The sequence below is a fragment of the Limanda limanda genome, chromosome 1, assembly GCF_963576545.1.
Source record: "Limanda limanda chromosome 1, fLimLim1.1, whole genome shotgun sequence".
Taxonomy (NCBI): Eukaryota; Metazoa; Chordata; class Actinopteri; order Pleuronectiformes; family Pleuronectidae; genus Limanda; species Limanda limanda.
Genome location: NC_083636.1, coordinates 26,006,933 through 26,018,313, shown reverse-complemented (window position 1 = coordinate 26,018,313; position 11,381 = coordinate 26,006,933). Strand labels below are relative to the sequence as shown.

Here is an 11,381-nt window from a genome sequence, read left to right as displayed (position 1 = left end):
CAGTTTCACCAGAGAGGGAAGATGACCTCTGATTTATGTTGCTTCAGCCTTTACTGGCATCAGCTGTGTGTGTGTGTGTGTGTGTGTGTGTGTGTGTGTGTGTGTGTGTGTGTGTGTGTGTGTGTGTGTGTGTGTGTGTGTGGTTGTGCGTGTGTCCATCCCTGCTCTCGTCACAACCACGCAATTGGCCGTGTGAGGGAGGGGAGGATGAGGAGGATGAGGAGGATGGAGTGGGGGGGTCCACGGTGGGTGACAGCAGCCACGATGTCAGCGGCTCCTCGCAGAAGTTGCTCCTATAAAAAGCGGCGCTGCGTCGCGGTGCAGCTCAGACTCGAACCTCCGCTGCAGGTGCGCCACTTCCACACAGCGATGCGCGTCATGGAGCGCACTTTCCGAGAGCAGCTCTTCTTCCTGGTGCTGTGCCTGTTGGTGCTGAAGGGAGACTCCCGGTACATCGAGGTGAGAGACACTCTCCAACACACTTCATCAGGTTTAAAGTTTGGTATGTTTGAAGTTTCCATGTTTAACTTTATTATGTTTAACATTCTCTCCTGCAGAACAACGACATCTCAAAAGATGAATTATTCTCGTTTTTCAACCCGGAACTCAAAAGAGAAACACCTGAGGAGTTACTCTATCGCCGACCTTTACGTAAGTCAGATGAAATACTGTGTACAGACTATACTGTATAGTTATTGTACAGCTTTTACCTTCATAAGAGGGGGATTGAGACAGATTTACACTATTCATCCCTCAGAAACACGTCTTTAATCTAAATAAGTTTATGATATAAAATAAAATATGTACAAATGAAAATAAAATAAAAAGCTAAGACATTAGAGTCACTCAATCTTTTGTTTGTTTCCAATTTCAGGTTGTTTAATGAAATAACGTGAAAGCAATTCATATAAAGATAGATAGATAGATAGATAGATAGATAGATAGATAGATAGATAGATAGATAGATAGATAGATAGATAGATAGATAGATAGATAGATAGATAGATAGAATATGATTAAAGTATAATTTTATTAAAGCTCTTGTTTTTATCTCAATGAAATGTATATCATCCATTCACATGTGAACGTTTGTGTGTCTCAGGTTGTCTGGACATGATTGCAATGGAGGGTCAGTTCACCTTCACAGCGGAGCATCCTCAGCTCAGCTGCGCTGCCTTCTTCATGGCAGAGCCTACCGAGGTGATCAGTGTGGACTTTGACAATGTGGACATCGACTGCAGGGGAGGAGACTTCATCACGGTAAACCAGCAAAACCTCTGCCACTGAGCAGCAGATACAAAGTCTATGTCACAGATCGGCTCAAGTGTTGTATGTTGGAAAATCCTTATCTCCCGTTGCATTGAAATTTCTTAGGTCTATTATATAACTCTATACTATACTCTGTGTGTATAGTATTGAAATGTAAGTCTGTGTTTTTCTGGTACAGCCTGTGATTATTAAGCTGCCCTTTAACATACAAGGCACTTACACAACCCTACTTACTTGAGTTGACCTGGCCTTAAAACCATCTTCTGTGTTGGCACTGATGCTCTCCACACACTGAAAATGACATGATGGTCAAAACCTTCAATTCAGTGTCTCTCCCACAGAGAAAAATCCACCTCTTTCCACATACAGCTCATCTACCTTTAAACACTCGAAACAACATTGACTGAATCTGAAATCTTGCCTCTCCCATTCACTGTGTCCCACGAAGGTGTTCGACGGCTGGGTGATGAAAGGAGACAAATTTCCCAGCTCCCAGGATCACCCGCTGCCAATGCACGAGCGCTACGTGGATTACTGCGACTCGGGATCCCTGAAGAGAAGCGTGCGCTCCTCTCAGAACGTGGCCATGGTCTTCTTCCGCATTCATAACGCCGGCAGCAGCTTCACCCTGACAGTCAGGAAACACATCAACCCCTTCCGTGAGTAGAAAGTCACAAGAATAAAGAAACTAAAGTGCATAAGTGGCACGTCAATCATTTTAGATTTCAGTCCAGTTGTGCAGGGACTAATGTGTGAGTGTTTGGTGACATCACCAGCCTGTGGCGAAGTGCCTTAGTCATCATGTGCACTGACCGGGGACAGTTTGCCATCGCTGTGTTTCTGGATCTGGAACATGACCTTTCTGAATGATGCTCTGCAGTAAGATGTGAGCAACAAGCAAATCGAATCACCAGCACTGATCAGCAGATTGATTGTTTTTTCTAAAATTAACATACATTTATTTAACTCTAAAATCTAATTATAATTATTAGTTTTTTCAGATTTTCAGTTTCAGACCTCTGACGCAAACACTAATTTGATTTTCACAAATCAAGATGAACAAAGATTTTGAAGTGGATTTGATATTCCTGATCTTCTGCTCGTCCCTAACTTTTTAAACTATTCATATGTGTGTGCCCATCCTTGCAGCTGGCTGCCTTCTGCTTGAGAATCCAGCAGAGATAACCTGCTTGTAACAGCCCTCCTTCTCTCTCTGCAGCGTGTAATGTCATCTCCCAGTCACCAGAGGGCAGTTACACAATTGTGATCCCGCAGCAGCACAGAAACTGCAGCTTCTCCATCATCTATCCAGTGGAGATCGACATCTCTGAGTTCAGCCTGGGACACAACGTCAACTTCCCCAAGGTGAACAAAAGCACACTTAGTATCGGCCCCAGTATCGACTCAGTGCTCGTGATTCTCCTCCTCGGCATTCTGCAAAGGGTTTGTGTTACCGTTTTTCCAGCTGTCACCTGGAGTTTGTTCAGGATCGTCAGCAGAGATAAAAATAACATGAGGAAAACACAGCAGCAATTTGCTGATTCAGGGAACAATGCCTCTGTTACATAATAATATTCACATACAGTAAAAAAAAGGGATTTTTGCTTTGACAATTATTGATGTTGTTTGAGTGAACTGACCCTTTAAAACTCTAACATTTAGTACAGTTGGTGCTAGTGATTTGCCAAAGGTCAATGTTTGACAGGATACTGTTATGTGCTCGACTGGCTGGCGCTCAGCAGGTAAAGCAGGTTGTCTACTAACCTGAGGGTTGAATATAATATAATTCTGTTTATACAAGCGATGTACACCCGACGGCAACAAGTTGTCATACCTGTCCTGAAATGGATAATTCTGTATCAACAAAGGATTAAATGAACTCCTCAGCGCTCCAGAGCATTTCCGCATCTTTTAGCTCATTGTTTTGGTTCATGATGTTGTTTCCAGGCGTAGCAGGCAGATTCTATCAGTGAGATTTGTTCTGATAAAACCCGCTGTATTCTGCCTGCTCAGCACCAGACTGCAGACAGCTGGAAAACACAGCAGCTTAAAAGACAGATATGTTCCGCAGGAGTTGGTGAAAGGCCAAACCAGACCAGATAATATTTACATTCAGTTGAGTAGGGAGCTGTTGGCTATTTGTTATATCAACTTAAAATCCGACAATGTCAGTATTTTGTGTGACGAGTGGCCAAGAAAACAGTAAATGCAAGTTAGAGAAAAAATGTTGGAATGAGGTTGAAGAAGAGGAATACTCTCAGGCCCTAAATTAACACGATTCTTCCACTCTAACTTCCCTCTCATCCACAACACTTTTTATAATCTCCCAACATTACTATGTGAAAATAAGTGCAGGTTACATCTCTTCAAACACATGACCACACAGGTTGTAATGTGGCGTGCAAGCAGGGACTTAATCACATGAGTGTAAAGAAGGTTTGTTGCAAAGGCCATGGATACAGACTCACAACAGAAACATAGTTTCGACAGGGTTTTCAATATTTGTAAGTATTTGTTGTTAGATTTTTTATTTAATAACATTTTTAGCAATTCAAGGGGCTAAAAGGCTTAATGACAAATTGCAAAAGCAAATCAAGACAACACAAAGAAAGAAGAATTCTAAAAATAAATTAAAAAGCGTAATGAAATAAAATAAAACCAGATATAAAAGATTGAATGTAACATTGCAGTGTAAGAAATTTGAAATGATTTGATTTATTTCATAGACTGTGGCAAACAGGAAAGTCTTCAGCGTTGATTTAAAAGAACTAAGAGTTGCAGCAGTTGCTTCTCCATGTTTAGTTTAGAATCTGGGGACAGAGAGCAGACTCATCCCAGACGACCTGCGGGGTCAGGATGCTTTATAGTAGTATTATTATTGTTATTATCATTATCATTATAATCTTTATTTACCACAATTAAAAGAGCCATGTGTTGGTATTCACAGAGATCCATGCCTAGATGTGCAGAAGCAGGGGATTTTGTGCAGTTACTGGGAGGAAGTGGCATTGACACGTCGAAGCTGATGCCCATCACAGACTTCTGCATCTCTTTCTCTGGTTCCAGTGAGTAGTGCACGCTGATCTTCCTCCTTCATAGCACCCTGTTGAACGAAGAGGTCACTGTTTCTTCTCCACTCTCCTGCAGCTCACATGAAGGTCGGCTGCGACAACACAGTGGTGAGGATGGTGTCCAGCGGCCAGTTTGTCAACCGCGTGTCTTTCAGCTACCGGCTACTGGACAGCCAGGAGCTTCAGACCATCAAACTCAACAACGTGGAAGACTTCTGTTTCAACAACTGATTCCACCAGGATTGGAAAGTGACAAATGTATCATTTTACTTCACTTTTTTTAAAACAATTTTATTTATCGCGGCAGATCCAACTGGTCAACCCCTCTCATTAGACGCCGCTGAGATTTATGATATATATATAGTCACATTACTCAAACGCAACACTCACTGGACTTATTACTTTCCTTTTTCATCTTTTTATTTATTGTTGCTACATAAATCTTGATGAAGTGTCCCTTTGTGTTCGGTGGAACTGCAGTTATTTATATTTTTGTCTTGTCTTCAATATCTTTCTTCATTTAGATGATATTGTTTTTATGTTATGTATGAATTAGTGGTCAGCATTCTTGAAAAAGAATGGTGCTAAAATGAATGTTACATTCTGATTATTTTTGCTGTATAATACACGGCGGGGAACCGTTCAGTGTGTCAAATGCAAGTATTTGTTGTCAGTATGCAGTTAAATTTGTATAAAGCCTTTTTTAATAAAAATTATACTGCATGACAAAGCACTCAACTGTGGTTTTGTTCTTGTTTTTTGTTTATCTTGTGATAAATAAAGCTGTTTACCTCAGCACTGCACCTCTCAACACAAAAAATACATACAAATAAACACACAAATAGTCAAACTTATCTACCATCTTTGTCACAACAACAGACACAGACAATGTAAAGCTGGTAAAGTACAAATATTACATGAAGTTGGCTCCATTCTACACTCAAAATCTAAATGTTCCTTTAATAGATTTGAGTTTCATGCTGTAAATAATATAATATATAATTTATTTATCTTTATTATTTATTTGTCAAATAAAGACGTGCTTTTTTTGTTAAATAATAGTTTTCTATGAATGTATATTTATAGGTATTCACTTCCCTCCTCGCTCAGGAAATTCCTGTATCTATTCCTGTCTCCTCTGTGCACAGCTCCATTAAATTACTTTCAAATCATTAGTTCCAGTGGAGGAACACATACAGGAGGCATTTATTGCTCCACCTTCACAGACAGCACTGTTCTGGTTTCTTCAATAGTCTAATGAAACAGGGCCAATTCTTACTGTTGTTAAAGAACTCTAAAATGCACATGTTTGAATCACAGCCAATGTCTCTAATTGCTGCGGTTTGCTGTGTTACCAGTTGATCTGTGATAGATCAGTGGGATTAAGAGCCCTACGCACTGGGTCAAATATAGACTGTGTTTATTTACTCTGGGATGTCAGTCAGTCTGAACATCATGTCCATCACTGTGGTTCTTCCTGAAACATCTCCAAACAGATGGATTGCCATGAAGCTTTGCACAGACACTGATGGTCTGTGATGTATCTAAATGACTTTGGATGTCTCCTGGTACCGTGAGGTTGTGTAAGTATAATGACTGTGATTTTCCAATATGCAACCAAATACCTGCAGAAGGACTAACTATTTACAACATTCTGAACACCACATGTTGTGCTGATTAAGGAGTGTGAGTATACTAACAAATCTGAGCAGATAAGAAAAAAAGGAAAACATTATTATTTTTGTCCCAATACAGTCTTACATAGCTGCTAGCTTGGCTGTAATGATGTATACACTTCCCCAAAACTGCTGGCTTCACGTGTTTTTTTTAATGTTTAAATATATCGGAAATGAAAGGTTATTGTCTCATAGGCGTCTTTAAACATTGTTACTCTGATCCTGATCCACAACATAAATGAAGCCCAGGTTAGTTCATTATCTCAACCAGCTGCCCTCCTCTGCTTCCTGTATTTTCAAACTCTACAGGTATTATTCAAATGATCTGCAATAAGACTGTACATTAATAAGCATCCATTTACTATTAAATGTTTATTAGAGACATGTTCCCTACAATGAACCAGAGTAATACAGCACCCACAGCTTCCAGTGGGATAAATAACCATGAAGCTACATTCAGGAGCACAAGGTGCTTCATCATCCCCTCGGATTTGGAATGACAACTCTCTCAGGTATGAAACAGCCCTCACTGTCACCACGGGGAGAGCAGCAGGCGATATCTCTGAAAATAATGGCTTGAATGGCACAACCCAATGGGGCGACCAGTGATTGAAGGCCTGCAGGTGTATTATCATCAACAGACACCTGCAGCCATAGCTGGTGATGAACAAGGGCATGATGACGCCATCGACGGGTTGGCAACCGCTGTTCTAAAAGGACATTTCTTTTCAGTTTCAATGTTGTAATGAGTTGAAGTATAAAACTGGCATAATTACACCACACATATTATTTCTACTGCCTTGAAAATTAAAAGACCAGAACTAGGAATGTATACTAATATATTTCAAATTCACCAGCTTGTGACCTTCTGCAGGTCTATGAATCCCAAAAATATATCCATTGATAATGAACTTAGATATGAAAAATAACCCCAAAATGCAGAATAATTTGCTGAAATTACACTGTAGGGGTCTATTTTTAACAGCGGATTGATCAACAATCAGAACGTGAGTGAGTAGCAAGACAGTGTGTTTCAGGTCGTATCAAGTTCCAGTGCTGAAGTTAAACGGGATGAACCAGTGTGTCACCAGTGTGTCACTAGTGTGGCCCACTGTGGCTATAGATGTTTGTTAGAGTTATTTGGGTTTTATTGTCTCTACATTATTTTGTTTTTTAAAACATATATTCATCCCTGCACTTTCTTTCTTCTAAATATGTAATATATTTCTTCAACGATATTTACTTGTGTTTAAAAATCTGTTCCACTCTGTTCCTCCCTCAGGTTAATGGACCAGTCTAAGGATGCATTCAAGAAAGCAAAGATAATATGATTTACATGTGTCTTCCAAGGGACTATTATATACAGTCTATAATACAGTATATGTCTTATATACCCAGCAGCAGCCTGGTCCCAGGCAGTCACACTATATTTTCTGAAACAGTTGATGCTTGTGGGAGGTGAACTGTGGACTGTGAGCTTGATTGCGATGATGACGGCTCTGTTGAACGCCTCTAGATTGAGGAAATCAAGCATGACATTTGAATGCCACCTCTCTGAGAGGGAAAGCCACAATAATTTGTCAATTACTCAACAGGGGCTCGGAGCTGATAAAGACACTCAATATTTTGAGTGCAGTGCCTCTCAAAACATCGTGAACGAAGCATCAAGGTTCTGCCGACCCACATGCTCAACCAACTGCGTGTCAGTCTCAGCTGATAATCATGACACAACCCATTTTCATAGCATCAAATGACTAATTAAAACCAAACTTGCAAAAAAAAAGAACACTTGAACAAACATCATTTTGATAAGAACTACAACTTACATGACAGAAAGCATACATGGAAAAATGTATTTGGACTTTTTTGTTTGGTCCATGTCCAATCTGCTAACATGGAGGAGGCCGGGTTTTGGTCAATACTGCAGCGAGACACCAGGGAGTTATCAAAATATGAAATCCACCTGTACATAGTATGTAAGTATGTAGTTGACGTTAACAGGAAACAGGAGCAGGTAACAGGCAGAGATTCCTGATTAGCTTCATACATAATGAAGCGTGGACGATCAAAAGATAGATACGAGAAGATTCAAAAGTGAGCTTGTATAAATATGGACAGGGCTAAAGGGAAAAATGGGTGATGAGATCAGGGGATCAGGAGCTAGGGCAGTTGTATGTTGATGGATAGAGCAGGGCAATGACTGACGGAAGAGACAGAGAGGCACAATGAACATAACAGGACTGAGGCAGTGTCTGTCTGGTCTAAATTCAATTAGATCCCCCAGAAATTGGATAGATTGCCATATTAAATGCTTTTAGCAGACATATGTCTGATGTCAGTTGAAATCCTACTGACTTATATCATCCCTACGGGCTTTCTTTGTAGCTACAATTAGATGTCAGCAATGGGATATATTGCCACAACATGCAATAATAATAATAATAATGCATAAATACATATATAGTATGTGAATAGTGAAATAATGATATTAAAACCACTAATCAGAGGCTTTTCAATAAAAGCATGTCTGAAGAAGGGACTGAAAAAGCTAAGTCTAGAGTTTGCTGCAGTGGTGTGAATGTATAGATATACTGATTATAGACTTTATACAAAGATATACGATGACGATATAACTGGGCTGTGATTTCAGATGCCATAAAGAGGTTCAAATCAGGTAGGGAAAGACAGGAGAGGTCAATCAAGGGGATTGACCAGGACAGCTTGAAGTGGTTCCCAGATGCCATTCAATTGTCGTGTCTGTATTACCCAAGAGTGTAGATTATCTTTCTGTGTGGGTACTGCCTCACAGAGCTGCTAGGGCTGTAGCCTCCTCATCACCACGAGGGCCCTTCAAGTCTTTTGCTTGTCATGGCTCAATTCTTTCAAATAGATCTTAATATTTCCACTTGCATCAGGTTAAGTCGGATTCACGTACCAAATGTTTCAGGGCCTAAAATTTGTGTTTTAGTCCTGTGTATTTTGTCTAATACTGACTTGTGTGATCAAATGGGAGTAATCTACCTTGTAATTCCTCAAACATCTGTCTTTCTGTCTGTCTGTCTGAACTTGAATAATAACTTTATTTATAGAGCCCTTTTCAACATCTAAGTTACAAAGTGCTTACAAGGACAGCAAAATAAAACCGACAGGTAATACAAGCATGAACTCAGCGAAAATTAAGGAATCACACACATTAAATCAATAAAATAGAACTTCTTATCGGTTTCATACTTAGCATGTGTATTTTTAAGACCCCAGGGAATTGCAGCGTCAAACTTTGTGTGATTGGGACACAAAGTCAATGGGGTGGGGCAGTGGGCCTTCAGTCTGCAGACCGACTTGAAAGTGTCTTCTTCTACGTCATCGAATAACCTACAGCAGCGGTCAGCAACTGGGTCAAACCATGGGTCACTTTGTTGCTGCCATGCATTATATCCAGGTCAATTACAGAGCTTTCATATTGAAAAGGTGGGAACTTGGGTCTAAAGTTTGTTTCACTTGCTCAACAGAACTTTAAAATAGTAAGTTTGAAAAAGTAACAGCAGTTAAGAAAATAATTCAGTTTTATATATAAACCACAGAGTTTCCTATATTTAATACAAGTTTCCCAATCAATATACCTTCAGCTTTCTGTTTGTTTGCAGAAGAAAACCATCTATAAACATCATACGTGTGTGGGTGGTATAAATCACAGGAGACAAAGCCCACCTAAACGTTTTTCTTCCAGTGTGAGAGACGGATCAGGATGTGTTTTGCCCAACGGGATGACATTCTTCACTGGTGTCATGTCGTCATCCCCCGCGGGATGACCACCCTGATTTCCTGGGAAAAGCGAGCTGCTGTGGAAAATCTGTCTTCCTCACGTGCTGTGCTTCCTAATAGGATCATGCCTCATCTGTTACTAAAAAGCACTGAATGGGTCCAGAAACATATTGGGGATTCGTGTGGCATCTCGCACTTCATTACCAAACAGAAAATAAAAACCAGACAGTCAGAAGGGAAATGGAAAAGTATCTGCATCCTATATTTGTCCATCAATGATTGGTTGAATTCAATTTATGGGGGCATGCTTTTTTTTATTATTTTATATGGTATATTGAATTTATACATAAAGATAGGTTAAGATATTAGGAAGTGTTGCTAAAATATTAGCTTTTGATTGTACTCAAAAGTTTGCAAAGACTTTTTCTGCAAGATTGTGTACTTAGAGCATTGAGGATAAAAAAGTAACAACAACAAGTTTTTAGTTTATTTACAAGGGATTTTTCTATACTAATTGTATATTAATGGTTTCAAAATATATGGGTAACTAAAGTCTACATTAAGTCTGAACACAACATGTAATTCTAGCTTTATAACCCTAAGTAAATAATTACAAGTTTTACTATGACTAGGGTTAAACATTGCATCCTTTACTTATATAACTCATAACTGTACTAATTATAATTTGTGCAGCCATTTCCTGTCATTGGGAAACGAGTGTTCTTACCTTTAGTTCAATGAACGTGTCCAAATAATACTCAATCTCTCAACATCTTTGTAATTACATCTGTGAGAATCCTGTCATGTGTGCAAATCATTCATTTTCATCTACATTCCTAAAAGGAAATAAAGTTTACTAAATATAGCATATTTTCTGAATGTTTTATATCAGCGTCTTCACAGATTCATCAATTAATTTGATTGATTATATGTTACTTGACATACGTGTTATAGAATTATGATAAAAAATACATAAAAAACGGTTATGTCTGTTGTATCTTGTCCAGGTCTGTATTTTATATCCTTCCCTCAACATCCTTTTTTATTAAATGATGGAGAAAGGTCCATATCACATCAGCTGAGGCTTTATGTAAGCTAAGAAACTAATGAGGAGTTATGACACGAACTGTGACGCACAAACTGACGAAATAAAGGAAAAGACAGCATGTGGTACATAAGGGCTCGGGGCGTTCTTTAGAGACATTTGTCAAAGGCAGCAGCTACATTTGGATGACTGACACTGAGTGAAAAGGAACTGTCCTGGAAGTCTAAAAATCTTGATTTATGTCCAGCCTGTATGTTTGTTTAATACAGACGATCTCCAGACTCAGCTCTCCTGGTCGTGGCCCGTTCCTCTGTCTTCTGTACTGTTTTCTCTCCTTAATGGTCAATTATTTCTTAATTACTCAATGACGTAATAAACCTGTCAACTGTCACGCATGTTTTCGACATTTATTTTTCTAAATTTATCAATCTTTAATCTGTTTTTGCTCTTTTTTGCCTTTCTCTAATTATTATTTCAGTTGTATCCCCTTATATCCCATCCTGTGACTCACCCTGTGATTCCAAAGTGATAAAAACGACACAAAATAGGACAAATTCA

General features: G+C 39.2%; 1 protein-coding gene across 1 annotated transcript; it reads left to right on the top strand.

The window, feature by feature from the left end:
• The first annotated feature begins 369 nt into the window (after positions 1 to 369).
• Positions 370 to 4,571, top strand: crhbp (corticotropin releasing hormone binding protein). The gene is made up of 7 exons (XM_061078943.1): positions 370 to 459; positions 558 to 651; positions 1,103 to 1,260; positions 1,718 to 1,928; positions 2,489 to 2,634; positions 4,217 to 4,334; positions 4,417 to 4,571. The coding sequence occupies exons 1-7, from the start codon at positions 370 to 372 to the stop codon at positions 4,569 to 4,571; spliced, it is 972 nt and encodes a 323-aa protein (XP_060934926.1).
• The last annotated feature ends 6,810 nt before the right edge of the window (positions 4,572 to 11,381 follow it).